The sequence below is a fragment of the Synchytrium microbalum genome (genome assembly GCF_006535985.1).
Source record: "Synchytrium microbalum strain JEL517 chromosome Unknown SmJEL517_scf0027, whole genome shotgun sequence".
NCBI classification, from domain to species: Eukaryota; Fungi; Chytridiomycota; class Chytridiomycetes; order Synchytriales; family Synchytriaceae; genus Synchytrium; species Synchytrium microbalum.
Window position 1 is genome coordinate 52,222 of NW_022158376.1, and position 19,076 is coordinate 71,297.

Here is a 19,076-nt window from a genome sequence, read left to right on the forward strand (position 1 = left end):
GATTGCTTGATTCACCACAAAACCCAAAAACGACCACTTGATTTACTATCTACATATCTAGGACGATACCAAACCTTTTCCCTCTTCCCCCTCTCTAAAAAACAAACCATGGCAGACGAAACCAATAAAGATACCCGATCGACCTCATCTAGGCGTAAACCCGATTTTTCAAAATCTGCCACAACACGACGTGCAGGAGGAGCATCCGCAACAGCAACAAACACCAAGAATGGTAAAAATCATCGTAAACAAGCAGCAGATTCGTCATCTGATTCCAAGAATAATGGAACAGCAATTGTTGATACTGAAATCAGTGGCTCGGCTGCCACATCCAGACCTACTACCAGCCATGACAAGAGAGATTCTATGAAGGATGAAGTTGTTGATGATGGCTGGGATACTGATTTAGAAGAATCTTCAAGCGAAGGTATTGGCTCACTGTCGTAGTGTTTTTTTGGCGGTTTCTGAAACTCGCAACCAACTTTTATAGATCTTCGAAAGGCCGGAAACAAATCAGATCCTTATATGGCAGCGTGTAAATCATTGGGTATTGTCCCATCCTCATATTTTGCAAACAAGTATAACTCGGGTAGTACCGAAATCCTGATGAGATACCATGGTATTGGACCTAAAGGAGCACAAGCTATTGCTGAAGTGCTGAAATTGACGAATTCTGTAATTATTAAATTGGATCTTGCTGTGAGTTTGTGTCATATGTGTTGGTTATGCAAGTTGCCATAGGCTAGTCTTACAGGTCCTTTTTGCTCTTCAATTTTTTCAAACAGGATAATCGATTAGGAGTAGGAGCAGCTCATTTAGGTCTAGCTCTCCAAATCAATCGAACATTATCGTATCTGGATGTTGCTGGCAACAATCTTGGTACCGAGGGATGTAGAGAGCTGGCTGACATGTTGCAGTATAATGTGACCATCAAGACTATGAATGTTGGAGGTATGATTACTGACTCCGTGTGGCTGTTTTTGGCATATGTGGGGTTCTCAAACCTTTTGTAACTAGGGAACCATATTGGCGATAAGGGAGCTCAGCTGTTTGCTTTGGGACTACGATCAAACAGTAGCTTGACTGCCCTTGATCTCAGTCGGAATGATATTGGAGATATAGGAGTTTTAGCGTGAGTGTTCTTTGTCTGTTATTACACCGAATCCCGCCTCTCAAATCCTGATATCTTAATTTTTTTGCCCCTCTATCACAGCATTGGACAAAGTCTATCAGCAAATGATGGATTGAAGGAGCTTAATATCTGTAAGTCCATCTTATTGATACACTTCGAAGTTCACAATGCTGACATACTCTCATCTCCAGCTTGGAACAATATCAGAATACCTGGGTTCAGCAGTTTCTTCAGCTCCATAAGGGTATACAAATATTGTATTGGGACATGTTTTTTGCCATTTCTCAAGTTCTTTTTTTGGTATTCGTTTAGGACAATGTCACATTAAGCCATCTACGCATTCATGTACGTTGTCGTACTAGCACGGTTCAATCTCATTGACTTTTCTTGGTTGCCTTAACTTGAAGCTCATAATTAATCAAAATCAACCTCTCCCACCTCGTAGCACAATGGCATAGGAGACTCAGTAGCACCATTAGCACTCTTCATGACCAAGTCACCAGCATTACAATTACTGGACTTGACCTTCACGCGACTATCTGACGCAGCCATATCATCGCTCGCACGTGCATTAGAAACATCTCAGGCATTAAAAGAGGTCGAGTTTTCAAATAATCCATTGACGGAACAAAGTGCACAAACAATCTTGAAGGCTCTGACGAACTCGAATAGCTTGAAGAAGATTGGTATCAAGGTACGTTAACAATGATTTACATTGCAAGTAGCGTAGCATTGGTTAATGTCCTTTTTTTTGACCTTGTCAGGAAATTCAAATGGTCGATGAAACAAGACACAAATTCGCCAGTTTACGTTCAGAAAAGTCCGTAGTAGTTGACATGTAGAAAACGTTAAGAATGATTGTATATTTATCTATTTAAACTTGCCATTCTCATATGTACACGTGATGTTTCAGAGGTTTCTGGTGCCTGGTTTCAAAGGAGCCTCCCAAATGGTATCCGCATTCATATACGCGTACACTCGTGCAGTATAGAGAGTGTCATTAAACAGAGGCAGCAGCAAATCATCAATGTCACCAGTTTGAGACAATTTGACCTTACTTGGTGTGTATCCGCTACAGGAGTGAAGGCGCCTTGTGCATCACGTTGGAACATGCAACTCGCCCAGACCGCTGTGGTACCCTCTGTGGTGGCCATTGTGCTTTACTACATGATTCAAGAGGTTGAGTTCGCAGGTGGTCTAGCAGGTGTTTGAAGGTTGCGATACATCGCGATATATCGATTGTGTCATACATATATCATAAATCATATAACGAATATCGATATATTGCCTGACAAGATTCATGTGCTTTGAACTTATTAGGCACGACCACTGCCAACACTTGTGGACGTGTTCATTATTCATTGCAGCTCAGTGTTGGTGTCTCAAAACTCGGTAAAACACCAGGCGCACAAGTTTGAGAGTTTACGCAAAGAAAGGTTCCTAGTATTTGACATTAGAACAAATTATATATTTGTCTATATAAACCAGCCATTCTTATATGTACAAGTCATGTTTGTTTCAACCAAGTAGACCATCCCACGCACGGAACATCTCCTTACTTGTACACATATTCACCCGACTCTTCAACAGGAATGTTATTGACTTGATATGATACTTTGAAGCGCATTCGTAATGAATCCTAACAATGCATACGAAATTTGTTAGAGAAAACGAAACGAGACACTTTTATCAAGTGTTGCCGTTCATATGTTCTGTTTTTCTGGTGCTCACCTTGGCGGAATTTACAACATTGATACTCTGAAACACTGCTCCAGTTCCCAATGGTGGAATTGTTGTTGATGAGACATTGTCCATTGTCAAGCTCATTGTCTGTTAGTTGAATTGGAAGGACGTCATCAGCAGAGGCAAAAAACTGGATTGTCGAACATTCGTCATTACCTTGGGAACAGCCAAAGCAAAAACCAACTGTGTGAATGGTACAGGTGTAGTATTCGTAAAACCAGCTTGTATCTGGTACCCACTGTCACTTGGCATTAGTCGTAATACGACTCGAAGACCGTTTTTGGCTAGTAAGACCACTGTTTGACAAGATGAAAACAAGAACGGATGAGCATGAGCTGTGGATGACAACAAACTTATCGACAAATCATGAACACAGCTAGCGTACCATCTTGAGAATCAAATGATTTTGATGATGATGTTGGTGGTGGTACAGGTGCTGCGGACTGAAACTCCAAAAATTCGTTGGAAGCTCTAGGTGGTTGGTTTGGTTGCTGCTGTGGTGTGATTGAATTTGTGTTCGCAGGAATAACAGGCATGGATGATGTTGATGGCTTAGATAATCCCAATCCTACAAGAAAACATGTGAGTGTTAGCCAAAGACAAACAAAAACTCGTGGACGAAAAACAGAGCTTGAAAAATCAGACGTGGAAGATCAAAATTTACCTAATGCATCAAACGGATCTTGTGTTGACGTGGATAAACCACCACCACTACTAGTACTCGTTATAGATAGATTTGCATTCGGTACAGTGGTTTGCCACAACGTTGCAGTAAACGGTTTGGTGGCACCAGCACTACCAGACATTATTGATGATGGCTGTTGTTGTTGCAATGACATGATTCCAGTCAAGTCACCCAATAATGATGCTCCAGCAGGTGCTTGCTGCTGTTGCCGTATACTTGAATTCATTACTGGCGTAGAAGCACCGCTGTGATTCGACTTTCCAAAATTGGCGAGGATGGCAGCATTGCTTTGTTGTGTATGTGGGAGTGATGATGGTGTGGTTAACGGTAATGATGAAGGTTGTTGATTTGGATTGTCCTGAAAGATAACGAGAAGGAAGAGTGAGTGCTGAAGCAAGGACAAAAAAATGACAAAGGTGATTCAATGCATTCAATGCTTACAGAAAAGCTCAACCCACTCAAATCGTCCAATAAGTTAGTGGGAGTTTTCGATGGTGAAACAGATTTCGACGGTGAGATAGAGCCACTACTACTAGCATACGTTGGTGGATTCGACAAGGATGACGAGCCTGTAGGTGTTTGTGTAGCAGGTGGCCCATCAAAGTCAATCAGACTGATGGGACCTGTTCGTGGTGATTCATTTGCTTGTGGATCCAGAAAGGCGCTGGTGGCAGCATGAGTTAGTCGATCTGTTTTCAACGCATGACCCAAGGCCCCCCGTCAGAAACTTTGATCACTTACAAACCAGGCAGATCTCTTGTAATAGGTTTTCCAGCCTTGTAGTCAGCATACTTGGTAATCACAGTATTAATTAAATCGTTCAATTCCAGTAGACGACCTAGTGCGTGAAAGGTATTGATGAATACATGGAGTGACTACTGTACGCTTTTTTTCGTGGGGTTTCTTACCAATTCTGCTGTCATCGTCTCCATCAGAAACCAATTTTTGGATTCTTGTTTGAGCTGTTTTGGCAGTTGCGTGTAATTCCTATACATAGTGGTTGAGATCACAGCGAAAAACGCCGAATTAAGAACATATCATTTACCTCTAAATTCGGGTCGTGAGTCTTTCTATCTTTCGGAGATTTCGAATTCAACACATCGTTCAAGACCATGGCACGATGTTCAATTCTATCCAGTTCTTCATTGACTTGTTTCTTGTAATCCGGACGCTTCTCCATATCCTACAAAGTTTTTGGAAAGTGAGTTGACGAGAAGTTCACGATACACCTCGAAACACAATTTACATACATATCCAGCCATGATTTTCATAAGATCATTCGCTTGCTCTAAAGCCGCAGGAGTTCCTAATCTCAACAATTCTTGCAATTTAGCACCTTGAGCAACTTTATCTTCTTCTTCCAGCTCTTCTTCAGTCTTGAGTTCTTCTTTCGGCGCCATAACATTAGCACTATCTTGCTGGAGCTGTGGAAACCTGTAGCCCTTGTACATGAGCAAGTTGTACATGTCATTAATGTTTTTAAAGTCTTCTTTATATCTCGAATGCCGGCAAAGAGTTGCATTCCACTGCTGTATGAGTTCTAGGATCCTGTATTGGACTGGCCCCACTCCTTGCAAAGGTCTTTCCGGAAATCGACGAACGAGCTCATTCAAAAAGTCCTTTGTCCCAACGATGAGGTGGAATGGGTAGCCACAGTTCTTGACGCATTGATCCAGCAGCTAGAAAATGCAGCAAACAGCGTCAGAAACTGCGAAAAGATGATCAATGACTACGAACTGTGCGAGACAGTGCAAAAGGATGATCAATGACCATGAACTGTGCGAGATAGACATTTACATTCAGAGCCAGAGAAGCACTGTTTGGATTCCGATCGTTGACCAGCTTGACGATGGCGAGGGCAGCTTGCCGTGGACTGTTCAGTAAAAGGTATTAGTTCAACGTGGATGTATTGACACGTCCACATAGACACATGGCCTATTTGGATACATTGGCAGCAATACAGCAATAAATGAGCATGAATAGACAAGCAAACACGTACAATCCTTTGGTAGCCCGTTGGTTTATTTGGTCGACGATTTCCATATTCAAAGCGAGATTTGGCTCATAGAACTCGGGATTACATGCGGACTCTGCATTGAAGCAATATTGAAGAAAGAGGTAGTCAGTTCATCATCAGAAGATGCAGTAAACAAGACTAAACAAAGTGATCAAATAGGTCATTCACAAGCACGTACGGATCATCATTTCCAGCTGGTTTGGCTGCTGTTGCTGAAACATGGCTGCCTGGTATTGGATTTGACGAGTCCAATGTGAGTATATACGTGCCTAGTCTATCTATTTGCGTAGTTTTTGATTCTTGATTTGACGGTGTGTCTTGACAACAACACAGTATACCAACATTGTAATTTTACAACCAAGGAGGAAAACGTAGATAATAACGCGTTATATAATTCTCTTCATTTAGGTATATCTGCTACCTGAACATCATGTCTTCTATCTCAGTCAAGCTGGACAATGAGGCCGCCATTGTTGGTGCCATCAAGAACGTAAGCGGGCAGCTGTTGGACGTGATGCTATCCATGCGCGAAGGTCGAAACGAAAGTGATCATGTCATACGAGTACTTGAATTGAGGTCCCGTGATATATATGCCCGGAATCACCTTCAGATCAGCTACACAACTGCAACATTTGCAACAGCTCTGATTCTAACTGAACTTTCCGTGTCTACAGGTCCGAGATGATGCCAACCCAGCACAATGGTGCATCATAGGCCACTTGAATGATGATGTAAACACAGTCACATTACAAGCTACCGGGAACGAAGGAGTCGACGAACTCAAGTCCAAGTTTGCTTCAAATCAAGTCCAATATGCTCTTATTAGAGTAACAACAACAGTGGATCTGTCAAAGGTAGTCAGATTTGTCTATATATACAATCTCGGTGCCGATGTGTCCTTCGTCAAACGGGGACGCATGGGAATAGTTAAAGGATCCGTGTCAAAGCTTTTCGAGCCATATCACGTCGACTTTGAAATCAACGAAGCTAGAGAAATATCCGAAAACATAGTCATTGAGAAAGTCAACCAGGCTGCAGGTGTCGCCAATAACGTGCGAGAAAAGAACTTTGTGGTTGGCAAGCAAGAACGTGGATTTACTGGAAGATCTGCTCACGTATCTCCCACCAAACCAACGGCGGAAGGTGCCTCTCTTTCCCCTGGAAATGATCAACAACAACGAACAAGCACGTCCGTATCTCCTACTGCTAGAACAAGCACCATATCCAAGTCAGCCAACAGCAGCAGTGCAACATCACCTACAAAACCACAGGCCGCTACTCAATCAGCCACTCTACAGATCGCTCCTGAACTCGTTGACGCCATTCGAGCAGTCCGTGATGATAAAGTTGAATGTAGATGGGTCGTGGCTTCGTACAAGGATGGAGATATTGCTAAACCAGTATCGCTTACTGCCAAGGCTGCTCAAGGTGAAGGTGTTGACGTCTTGAAAACACATTTCAAGCCTGATGCTATATCTTATGCTTACGTCAAAGTGGTAAGTTGAAGAATTCGCGTGTGGGTGAAGCAAACACAGACGACAACGCGACTAACTTAACATTGTTTAGATCGATGTCATTGAAGGAATCGCCACAATCAAGTTTGCTTTCATTACTTGGATTGGACCTGAAGTGTCTGGTAAGTTTCCTTCTCGTGTGCCTTGTTGCACGTTGGGAAATTAATGTCCTATGTTGGACGTTTTCGGTTGGACTCTTTTGTACTCTGCTAACTGAATATCCTAACTCAACTCTAGTTATGAAGAAAGCTAGAATTGGCGTTCACCAAGGTGCCATCAAGGAATACTTCAATCCATTCCATGTTGAGATCGTTTCGTCGGAATTAAGAGAGATCTCTGACAACAGCATCAACAACAAGGTCTCATCATTCTCTGGATCCAAGTCATTTGTACGTTAGTACGTTAGCTAGAGAAAGAAACAAGAATGTTTGGGAGTGAAATTCGTATGTAAAAATGCATCATCAAATATGAATATGTATGTAAATTGGTGAAAGGGAAAACAATGGAATGTTATAATTAAGTGAGATTCACGTGAATAACGCGTGGGCTGCGCTTGTTCTGCCTAGTCGAGTCGCAGTGTCGCTTGAGTTCCAAACATTGCATCAGAGCAACCGGAACCGACAGCGTAGTATTCAGGATATCAAAACATAGTAGTGATAATACTCTTCTCTGGGAAATCAGCAAGGCACTATGGAGGAACATTTATTATCTTTGAAAGTGATGCGACTGTCACGACCATCATTTGTGGCATCAAATCCATTATATTTTGAACCAGCAACCGATCCATTAACTGTAGCATTGGAAGCTGCAGCCTTGAATGACTTGACTCTGCTATCCTCCGACTCAGCATCATCATCGCCATCAACAACATCAACAACAGATCCATCAACGGTGAGGATTCGAGATGTCGCATCATCAGATCTATTAGCACTACCAGCCGCATTTGGAAATATACATCTAGGAGAAACATTTATATCTTACTTATGTGTCAACAATGAATCCCCAACTGCTGTACAAGATGTCGGGATCAAGGCCGAGCTTCAAACTGCATCCCAACGATTTACATTGGCAGATACAGTAGCTATAGCTGTTACTCAACCAAATGCTGCTATACAACCTGTAACGTCACCTGGTAGTACCATGTTTCCAACTAGGACGGGAGGTGCCTCACCGCCATCGTCACCTGGAGGAAACAACACATCCCCATCTAGAGTCTCGTTACTACCTACTCAGTCCGCCGAGTTTATTATACAGCACGAAATCAAGGAATTAGGTGTACATATCTTGGTCTGCTCGGTACATTACACTGCTGGCACTGAACGACGGTATTTTAGGAAATTTTATAAATTCCAGGTCTTGAATCCACTAGCTGTCAAAACGAAAGTCAATACGCTTCAAGATGGACGAGTGTTTTTGGAAGCTCAGGTACAGAATGTGTCGGCTGGTGTCATGTGTCTGGAGAGGATGAAGTTTGATCCGTCAGAGCTGTTTGAGTTTAAGGACTTGAATGGTGTTATACTAGCAGATAAGAGTAAAGGGGCTACGACGTCGAGTAATAGTAATAAAAATAGCACCACAAACACCACAAACACCGAACGAAAACGAGAACCAACGGCCACACCAGTAAACGAATCCCCAATGGTATTTCAGGATGCCCCATACTTGAACCCTCAAGACACCCGTCAATACCTATACATGCTAACCCCAAAAACCACAAACGACCCATTGGCCAGAACAACATCAACACTAGGCAAACTAGACATTATGTGGCGGACTCAAATGGGTCAAATAGGTCGCCTCCAAACATCCCAACTATCACGCAAAGTACCTCCCGTCGAACCATACGATATATCCGTAATCACTCTCCCAAACATGGTAAAATCCGAACAACCATTCACACTACATTGTCGAGTACGTAATAATCTTGCTGGTGAAACACTCAAACTGAGTGTCGCTGCTGTAAAGAGCAAGATGGGATCTGTGTTGTTGTGTGGGATTGCTGAAAAGATGGTTGGTGATGTGCCGCCGTTGGATTCAGTTGATTTTGAATTGTCGTTTTTTCCATTGTTGGCTGGTTTGCACAAGATAACGGGGTTGAGGATTAATGAGGCGAATTCTGGGACTGGAAGGGATGTTGATAGTTTGGCTGATATACTCGTGATATGAGGTACACCGATGAAAACGGTATGAGTCATGGGTGTATGGAAGAGAGTAATTTATATATAATGTAGAAAGCCGTCAACAATACAGATGTAAAATCCCTCAGACTGCTACAGCCTCCATTCACGTTTTGAGTGTGCAGACCAACAGACAAAGATCCTGAAAGATATCGACACAGGGCCGTCAGTAGGATTCCTTAGCAATTTAAGTATCGGGCAACGCGTACTCGTCTCATTCGTATTGCACTCCTCGTCCTCGCAAGTGTCAGTGTTGTTTCATATCAAACTAGCTCCAAACAGCTGCAGAAAACATACGATAGCTAGAAGTTATGTCGGAAGGTTTTAGCGTACGTATATGTCATCAATGATTTTCTCTTTGAGGGTTCATAATAACCCATTATTCACTTTCAAACAGCATGGAATATCAAAAAGTAGCATCCAAGCTGTGTCAGAAGAGGCCGAGAAGGCCCATCTAGCCAAAGAAGCTGCTAAAATCAAGGAATTCCTGACAATTGTCGATGATATGAATACTAGAGTTGGTCTCTTTTTGACACGTTGGATCAACATTTCATAAGCTCATCCCACGCTGCCGTCTTTATAATAGAGAGCTGCTCAAATATATGATCAAGGCTCTTTGGAATTAACGACACATGCCATTATCATGAATTCAGACTATTACACCGCATGGAACTATCGTCGTGAAATCCTAGTGTCGTGGTTTACAAGTCTGTAAGCTTGATGATCTTTATATGTTAAACCGAACAGCTGCCAATATGGTTGATTTAGAACGGACGATGAAAAGCAAACCAAATGTACTGCAGAGCTGCTTTTGACTCAAGAACTTGTACGTCATCAACCAAAATCGTATTGGTTGTGGAATCATCGACGATGGACTTTGAGCGTCATGCCTCGCCCAAACTGGGGTCGTGAATGTGATCTATTAGATGCCATGCTTAATCTGGATTCCAGAAACTGTAAGTGGTCGACGGTAAAACGTCAGCCCTGGAACGACATCGAACTCAAAATATGATCCTGTAGTTCACGGTTGGGATTATCGTCGATACGTAATGCAAGCTTCGGGAGGCATTCGCTCACCTCAAGAGGAATTCAAATACACGTCGAAAAAGATTGAGCAAAACTTTTCAAATTATTCAGCATGGCACTATCGCAGTAAACTCTTTCCGAATGCTTTTCCTGATGAAGCCGATAGAAACAAAGAGATTTCGAAAGGCAGGTTCATTAATAGTCACTCGGGGCCATATCACTAACGAAGCTTTGCAAATGCTAGATTTTGAAACTGTTCGAAGTGCTATATGGACAGAACCATCAGATCAAAGTGCATGGTTATATCAGCGATGGCTTCTCGGAAAAGGCAAGGACGAATGCTCTATCTGGTATGAGTTACGGTTGCTCACATTTGACTTTTAGCTCCCGAACCCGTCGAAATGAGTGGAATGTATTTCTTACGGACTCCCAAAGATCCTTCTATCGAATTATATGCCGTACTCGTATTTAATCAACCAGTCAAGGTATGGAGCAATTTTTGCGATCTCGGTCGGCCCTTTTTTGAGTAAGCTCATACCAAACCGATCTCCAGGTTCTGTCATCATCGGCTTTCAAACTGGTGATTGACGACGAAGAGATACCGATACCACCTAAGATGCCATACGAGTGTGTGCAACTCATCAAGCTCACACCGTCTGCTATTCAACACAAAGTGGGCCAACGGTCTGTTGATCTCTACGTACAAGCTGGATCTTTAGAGGGTAAACTTGGTATTAGGCTGGAACGAAACATTCATAGAACGGCTAAATTCAGTGGTATGTATTGCTTAACCCAAAGTTTGCATCTTCTACAACAACGGATATGTTCAATCATTTACTTACGGTATCTCTAGCCACAATACATTCTCGAGCTATCTCTGAAGTAGATAGCAATCTCAATGTGATGGAATTTGACGAAGTCATTGACGAAGATGGGGCTGTAACTGCCACAACTCAACTAGCAGACTCGAGTTTACCTCAGCCGCGAGAAGTATGGGAACGAGAGTATGCAAATCTGAAGGAGCTTTCTGAAATTGAGCCAACAAGCGACTGTAAGTTCATATGCTTTGTCGATCTCAACGATTTTTCTAGTTCTCACTTTCGTGGTTTTTAGGGTGTAAGTTGACAATCGTCTATATACTGGACGAGCTAGGTGATCGTGCTGATGACGCCATATCACTTTTGAATGAATTGATTCTATTGGATCCCCTGAGGCAGCACTACTTTGAAGACCTTCGTAAGAAAATAAAGCCTTCATCCAGTTTGTTCACGTATCTCTCCAACCATTCCGCATTCAGCGAGATAGCTCAGTTGGTTAGAGTGGTGGGCTCATAACCCACAGGTCGAAGGTTCGAAACCTTCTCTCGCTACTCTTGACCTTTTTTTCCCCTCGATTGACAATTTGGATGAAAACTGGAAAATGGTTGACTCATTTGAAACTCCAAAATTTAGGTTCCAAATTCATCTGGAGAAAGTTGACAGCCAACATCTCGAAACGAGTGAACAATGTTACATTGGCTGATTACTCGAGAGCTATACATGCTGCACACGTATCATACCCAAATCAGAAACTGACCACTATACCGCAACCGTACCTGTTGACACTCCAATCCACAATCAACCTTTCTCAAAACTCGTTAAGGTCGATGGCCTCTGCAAGAGCTTTTGCCTTTGTCAAGATTCTAGGTCTTGATGATAATGGTATTGAGCGTATAGAAGGACTCTCAGGTATGCCACTGTTGGATACCTTGTCTCTAAAACGAAACAAGATAAATAGGAGAGATGGGTTGTTGGGTCTCCGGGATGCTGTGAGATTGGACGAGCTGTATCTAGAAGGTAATGAGGTGGTATCTGAAGGGTTGCTCACGTACGTTAGGACTTTGGCAAAATGTATCCGAGTACTTGATAAAGAAGAAGTAAGGCCACAATAAATTTTCGAGTGTTTAAATAGAAGAATAAAACATTAGGATATCGCTTGGTTCGTCCGACTGCGAAATCCAAAGATCGGCCGTCACGCACTTGACCGCGTTTTCAAACAAGTCCAGCGGTTTGTAACATAGTTTGAACAAGTCTACAATACGGTCGACCGATAATATGTCGACACTATTTGGCAAGAAAAAGCCGTCTCTTAAACCGGGAGCGCCAATAGTAGTTGGCACGCCATCTGAAGTGGTGTCTTCCACAAAAATCTCAAATGGTGGCCTCAATGAGATCATGCCCTCTGAAGGAGAAGTTAATGCAGCCTTTGAAGGGTTCCTGGTACGTGGTACTGGTTTTGATCGCTATTTCAAGTTTAAATGATACTATGGTCGTGGACAGTTGGGTCAACATCAAACAAGTTGTTGAGAAAATGTGAATGGAAATTAAACGGCTGAACTGGCCGACGATGAAGCTAAAAGTGGTCAGATCAAGTAGAATAATCGAATTCATATGGATTTACAACGTTGAACGATCCGCTGCTGTGATGGGTCAGGCTAGAACTGACGAGAAAGAGGACTTTTTTTTTGATCGATCACCACGGTTAGATTGACCTGACCTCTCTTTATAGGCTGAAATGGCGCTACCAGAAGACAAACTCAGCGCCATGCGCTCAATGCCTCTTGACCGCAAATGGGTGCTCTTGCTTCAAGAAAAGAGTAAAAAGGCAAGCTTCTAAGTTCACTCTCTGGACACTCTGTAGACTCGAATCTGATATATGACGATTAAACTAGGGTACTGTCGATGGTGAAAAGTCAACGCCTAAGAAGTACGTAGAGGTCCTAAAGGGTAGTCTTCAAGCTAAAGAGTTGGCTCGAGAACTGCAATCCCTTGAAGTGGATTTGAGAGGAGAACCTATATCTTGGGTCAAAGAATTTGTAGCTGAACAAGGACTGCCACTATTATTGGATTTACAGAAAAAGTTGTTTACAAAGTCCAAGTAGGTTAGATCGTCACAAATTGATGCTGATCATAGCTGGTTTTGGCTCACGCACGTTTCCAGTCCATCAGCAGATGAAAAGGAAGCACAAAATCATTGTGTCCGTTCTCTCAAAGCTATGATGAATAACACGTACGGGTTGATCACGACGATGCAATACCCGGACGGTATCAATAATATCGCCCTCGCGCTGGCATCACCATCTCTAAAGGTCCAGACATTAGTACTTGAAGTTCTTGCAGCTGTTTGTTTTGTGACAAATGGACATGGCTTGATCCTCAAAAGCATGCATTACTACGCAGAGGTGATGAAACACAAGTATAGATTTCAGAAGTTGTTGCTCAATTTGGACGAAGACAGTACTGAAGTCAGTGACGAGAGTTATGCTTATCTTGAATGTCAGGTATATATGGCTTATTCGTCAGGTCGCCCGTTACGTCGCAAAAAAATTAACACTCATTTTTGAAAAGATTGGATGTCTTGCGCTCATCAACGCTATAGTGAATTCTCCTGAAGAATTAGATCAGCGGGTCATATTACGAAACGAGTTCATGGATCTAGGAATTCTTGATAAGCTACCTGTTAAGCATTTTTTCTAAATCCACCAATGTGTCAATCACCTAACATTTAACATCTGATGATCATGTAGGCTTTACGTTTGATTGACAATTCCAACGTCAGGACTCAGTTGCAGATCTTTGAAGATGAAGCTTCCGCTGATAATGAAGCGATCGCTGAAGCTCTGGATCTCCAAGAGGTCGACATGCAAGATCCTGAAGCTTTGTTTGATTCAATTAAAGCTCACATCAGCGATCCGGAAACCCATAAATGGTTTCTGAGAGTTTTACAACATCTCTTTGTCATGCCGTTGGATAAATATCGCGGGTGAGAAACAAACAAGATTTCCTTTCGAAGTCGATCACAAATAGCAACCTCAAACGCGTCGCTTTGATTAGACCCAAACACTGGCAACTGATTCAAATGGTGCTTACTCAAATCATGTTTCAACGACATGGTCTGGTTCCAGATATCCTTCGACTGAATCTCAATATGGAAAGTGTAGTCAATCAACTTGTCCGTCAAGATGAATATGATCGTGCCATTAAGAGTGTCAAGGAATCAGCATCACGAATCAATGAATGGGAAGCCAGAGTCACTCAATTGGAAGGCAAAGATGTTAAGAAGCTAAAGGTTGACGTGGCACCAGATTCTCAGAATAATGATGCACCTGCTTCTCCAGTCAAGACATCAGGAGCCAATTTAACTGTAGCCATCACAACCGAGGTACGATTTCGTCATTGCAGACTCGGATCAAAGGATATACGTTCAACTGTTTTTGTCAATTTCCAGGTTGCCAACGCACTTGGTCAAGCAACCATTGATCTGAGTGCAGCTCCACTTCCATCAGGTGTAAATATATCTCCAGAAGCTCGACAAGCTTTACAACAATATGTTGATCAAATTGTCAAGAAGGCCAAAGAGGTTCGTTTAGCTTGTTTGAATTTTTTTTGTTCATTCAAGGAACTGAAGCGAACCCTCCAAATATAGAGCTCACCATCTAGGGCTGCTCCTCCTATACCACCCAAGAGCGCAAAAGCACATGGTACTGCAGCATCAGTAAAGTCTTCAGACGACACACTTGCTACTCACGCTGAAATCGATGCTTCTGCTCCACCACCACCTCCCCCGCCAATGATGGATGGTGCACCGCCTCCTCCGCCTCCACCACCTGGAATTGGAGGTCCACCACCGCCTCCACCACCACCGGGAATGGGAGGTCCACCACCACCACCGCCGCCGCCTGGAATGGGAGGTCCACCACCACCCCCTGGTGCTACAGGTATATGTCCTTCATTCTAATGCTGCTTTCGTAATGCTAATCTCAACCATATCATCTAGCTGAAGCATCGCTTTTCCCACCAAAACCGAAACTACAACCACACACGAAAATGCGTCAACTGCAATGGTCCAAACTACCACCATCTCAAATCCAAAATACTTTCTGGCGTACTCTTGCTGAGAAACCGCAATCTGAAGACAGACTTCGTCGAGAAAAAATCGATCTAGACGAACTGGAAAAGATGTTTGCAGCAGCTGCTCCTGCAGCGTCTTCTTCTCTGGGCTCTGATGGTGCATTAAATTCTGCCAAGAGTGGTTCAAAGGAAGGTCTTGCTGGTAAAGAAAAGAAGGTGGTTACTTTATTGGATTCCAAGAGGTCAAATAATATCTGTGAGTAAACTTTTTCGTCTTTAAGTGTCTCATTCATCTAACTCTTTTGTCACGTAGCAATCATGCTTGGTCGTGTCAAGATGCCGTTTAAGGAAATCAGAGAATCACTCATCCACATGGAAGGTGAAAAGATTTCTGAGAACTTGATCAAGATGTTTTTGGCCTCTGTGCCTACTGCTGAAGAATCAGACATGATACGAGACTATGTTGGGCATGATGAGAGCAAACTCATTGAGTTGGGTAAAGCTGAACAATTCTTCTGGGAGGTACTGTAAAGCTCGGGTCAGGTTTTTTGTTGTACTTGTAACTAATGTCACACTTTCCTCAATAATCTCTAGATGCTCAAGGTTCCAAGATATGAAGAGCGTCTGAAGGCTCTCGTATTCAAGTTCAGATTTGGAGAAAGAACTTCTGAAGTCAAACCTCAAATCAACTGTATTCTGCAAGCTTCCAAGCAGATCAAGGAAAGCAAGAAATTTGCTAAAATATTGGAGGTATATGCATAGAGGATTTATGTGGGCTATAGAGTCGGCTTGCTGACGATATGGGATTTAGATTATTCTGGCTGTTGGAAATTGGATGAATGCTGATAGTTTCCGTGGTGCTGCCTTTGGGTTCTCTATCGACACTTTGCAGAAGGTAGAAGAACAGTGTTCAGGAATCTTACGTGCTGGAGGCTTGCTCTGACTTCTACTATCAATATATAGTTGGGAGACACTAAAGGTGCAAATGGCAAGAGCTTTCTGCACTACTTGACTCGCATCGTCGACAAGAAATTCCCAGAAGCCAAGGATCTTGCATCAGAACTCACTGGAATAGATCAAGCTTCAAAAAGTGCGTACCCACTTTTTTTGTTGGAAACCGGACAACATATGTTGGCTAACCGTAAACTCATAGCCTCCTTACAAGGTATCAATCAAGAAATCGGCGAGTTGCTCAAGGGCTTTGAAGATTTAGAACGACTAGCCAACAGCCAGGACAGTCTACCCAAAGAAGACAAGTTGAAAGAAGTCATCAAGGTCTCTATTTATCTGCTAAGTCCAAACATTTTTTTGGGTTTTCAAATTCTCACACCTATCGTGGCATCACAGAACTTTGTCACAGCAAACAAGCAGAGTATTGATGAGCTCAAAAAGCTGAAGACTGATATGGAAACTACATTCAAATCTGCACTGGAATTCTATGGAGAAGAGGCCAAGACTACACCAGAAGTATTTTTCGGCATGCTATCAACTTTTGTTCATAACCTTCAGGTATGTGGTGGGATGTTTTGGTAAGAAGTAAGAAGAGGCTAAGATACTCATCATTTTGACTACATCTATCAGAAAGCACAAAAGGAAAACGATGCTGCTGATGAGGCCTTGCGAAAAGGGGCACAGCGAGCGCCTGCATTTGGAGTAAGTGTAGTTTCTAAATTTGAAATAGCAATGTTGTTCTTTGAGACACTGACTGCTACTATTCTCCAGACTCACGAGAAGCAGTCTTCTCATGTTGACTTAACGACTCAGATTGAGCGTAAAGGGTAAGATTAACTTCCTTCAGTGGTTTAATTTAATGTGTCATTCCTAATGCCATTTCTTGTCAATCACAGAGTCATGGATGACTTGATAACGTCTCTTAAATCAGGAGATGCCTTCAGAAGAAATGAAAAGAGTCGGGCAGTCACACCTGGAAAGGAAGTGAAGGCAGCTACTGGGCTTGCTGTTCCTGGATATGCTCCTCCGGTCCCTCCTAGAATGGATGCAAAGGAATTATTACAGAAAGTGAAGAGAGATCCTGCATACTAAACAGAGACTATGTTATTTGAGCACAGATTAATACTACTTTAATTTAAGAGTTATGTTTGCTGGTTATTCAACGACTCTAGAATGAATTGATGCAATTCCTTCCCTTGAAAAAGAAGTCTAAAAAATGATAGAGGTTAAAATGACGAGTGACTTCGTGAGCAACAGAGGAATGGTGACCCCCGTGGGCTTACCACCTATGCCTTACAATACTGTCGTGTTTGCTATGCCCCTGCGCTCTGGCTCGTCCTTGCAAATTACTAATTTTTATTCCTTAAACACAGCACTCGAATGCCCATTCAGGAAATCCTCAGGAAGTACCGAATTGGGTAATGAAACTTCAGCCGTGCACTCCTCAACTCGTGCAGGTCCTTTTCAAGTGGTGAAACATCAACAACTTTCCAACGAATCGCTCAGGTGGGTTTCAGAGAAGAATGATTCAATTCATCATTCTCATTAGCCACTCGCTTCCGAGGCCTTCCAAGTAGATGCTCTGTGCTTGAAACATGTACCGTCTCGTGAATTGCAGCTAAGCTTTTGAGTTTGAGTGCGAGGAATCATCACTACATAGTTCTTCGTTGATGACATGATGCTCAACACCAACATACGCTTGTTATAAGCCTTGAAGAGTGGTAGCTTTGACAAACAAGCAATAAGCTGATTCCAATTGTGTGATGCTGATGTTGGTTCCAGTGGTGATTTCAATCCATCTATGGAGTGGAGACCCTCCAAAAACATGTCAGATGATTTAGGATATGGACGTATATAGCAGATGAAATGAAAATATTCTGCCTCGAGATGGTCCGCTTGAATGAGTTTCTCCTGACTCGATGCTCACAGCATGAACTCTGCCGTAGAGACCTGGAAGATACGGAGTCATCCTGGTATTAGTGATTCTGCTCTACACGAGGCTGCTAGGCTCTACACGTGTTGTTGTTCCTCTTTGGATCCAAGTCAGTTCAGCTCTTCGAACGAGGCAAAACGACGTGCTCTTTTTTGACCAAGAGAGAGTAGAACTTGACAGACGTGAGTCTCGCGTCAAGCAACGTTTTCCACTCTTTGCACGTTCCGAACAAAGCTGTGTCAACAGTCTAGAACTTTTTACACTCACACTCACATCTGATACATTTGCTGCATCCATAGCGCTTCTTGTTCTTTGCTTGTTACAACGGATACCAGTTCAACGAATACAATGTCCTAGCCCCACTTTGTTCCTGCTTGCAGAGCGTCAACATATAGACCCGTTCTAGTATTGACAACAATGTTCAATGTCCCATCAAGTGTCCAATGTGTAAGGTCATCTGGCTGAAGGGCAACAGGTAAGCAAATAGTCGCAATCACAGGGGGCGGAGCAATTAAGTCACCAATATCAACAATACACTCCAATTTTGATTAAATACAGAGGGCTTTGGTGGCATCAACTCAGTGCTAACGTTCATTTGGACGCAGAGGGAGATTCAGCAAAAGGAAGGCACCAAGATGACATTGTACTACCTCGTGGTAGCCGAGAAATTTGACCACTGTACATTGGTGGGATTGAACGCTGTCTGTTGGGCTTGGAAAAATGTCCTGTCTCCGAGTTAAGATTCTTGGAATTATCCACAGAAAGGGAGATACATTCATTTGCAGAAATAAATGGGCAGAATGTAGATAACTTTGAAGTGGCCATAGCAGGATTTTTCACGCTTTCCAAAGAAAATTCATTTTCCAAATTTCAAAAAGACGAGTGACTTTGTGAGCAACAGGGGTGTGGTGAAGCCCGAAGACTTACCACCCTAGCCTTACAATAATGTCGTGTTTGCTATGCCCCTGCGCTCTGGCTCGTCGTTGCAAATTACAAGGTTTTACCCCTT

General features: G+C 42.7%; 5 protein-coding genes across 5 annotated transcripts; 4 read left to right on the forward strand and 1 right to left on the reverse strand.

Annotated features, from left to right (window-relative positions):
• Positions 1-108: 108 nt before the first annotated feature.
• Positions 109-1,974, forward strand: SmJEL517_g04195 (uncharacterized protein; the record flags this gene model as incomplete). The annotated part of the gene is made up of 9 exons (XM_031170123.1): positions 109-427; positions 491-699; positions 786-951; positions 1,018-1,132; positions 1,214-1,263; positions 1,324-1,376; positions 1,445-1,477; positions 1,578-1,826; positions 1,897-1,974. 9 exons carry the CDS (start codon positions 109-111, stop codon positions 1,972-1,974), a joined length of 1,272 nt encoding a protein of 423 aa, XP_031023875.1.
• A 713-nt stretch (positions 1,975-2,687) lies between these two features.
• On the reverse strand, positions 2,688-5,798 carry SmJEL517_g04196 (uncharacterized protein; the record flags this gene model as incomplete). Its single annotated transcript, XM_031170124.1, has 13 exons — positions 2,688-2,771; positions 2,864-2,962; positions 3,032-3,171; positions 3,261-3,443; positions 3,540-3,918; positions 4,002-4,224; positions 4,302-4,398; positions 4,469-4,547; positions 4,606-4,743; positions 4,811-5,239; positions 5,298-5,433; positions 5,560-5,650; positions 5,756-5,798. 13 exons carry the CDS (start codon positions 5,796-5,798, stop codon positions 2,688-2,690), a joined length of 2,121 nt encoding a protein of 706 aa, XP_031023878.1.
• A 209-nt stretch (positions 5,799-6,007) lies between these two features.
• Positions 6,008-7,489, forward strand: SmJEL517_g04197 (uncharacterized protein; the record flags this gene model as incomplete). Its single annotated transcript, XM_031170125.1, has 4 exons — positions 6,008-6,067; positions 6,252-7,073; positions 7,144-7,213; positions 7,329-7,489. The coding sequence occupies 4 exons, from the start codon at positions 6,008-6,010 to the stop codon at positions 7,487-7,489; spliced, it is 1,113 nt and encodes a 370-aa protein (XP_031023877.1).
• Positions 7,490-7,781: 292 nt separating this feature from the next.
• SmJEL517_g04198 (uncharacterized protein) lies at positions 7,782-9,257 on the forward strand (the record flags this gene model as incomplete). The annotated part of the gene is made up of 1 exon (XM_031170126.1): positions 7,782-9,257. One exon carries the CDS (start codon positions 7,782-7,784, stop codon positions 9,255-9,257), a length of 1,476 nt encoding a protein of 491 aa, XP_031023884.1.
• Positions 9,258-9,579: 322 nt separating this feature from the next.
• Positions 9,580-17,226, forward strand: SmJEL517_g04199 (uncharacterized protein; the record flags this gene model as incomplete). The annotated part of the gene is made up of 30 exons (XM_031170127.1): positions 9,580-9,597; positions 9,666-9,785; positions 9,855-9,979; positions 10,037-10,224; positions 10,289-10,420; positions 10,679-10,779; positions 10,848-11,070; positions 11,148-11,345; positions 11,408-11,530; positions 11,746-12,129; positions 12,170-12,209; positions 12,354-12,552; positions 12,842-12,907; positions 13,005-13,210; positions 13,274-13,613; positions 13,681-13,791; positions 13,860-14,095; positions 14,167-14,494; positions 14,561-14,692; positions 14,759-15,050; positions 15,110-15,439; positions 15,497-15,705; positions 15,778-15,933; positions 15,995-16,078; positions 16,147-16,273; positions 16,337-16,458; positions 16,531-16,692; positions 16,765-16,836; positions 16,906-16,961; positions 17,031-17,226. 30 exons carry the CDS (start codon positions 9,580-9,582, stop codon positions 17,224-17,226), a joined length of 5,076 nt encoding a protein of 1,691 aa, XP_031023883.1.
• Positions 17,227-19,076: the final 1,850 nt, after the last annotated feature.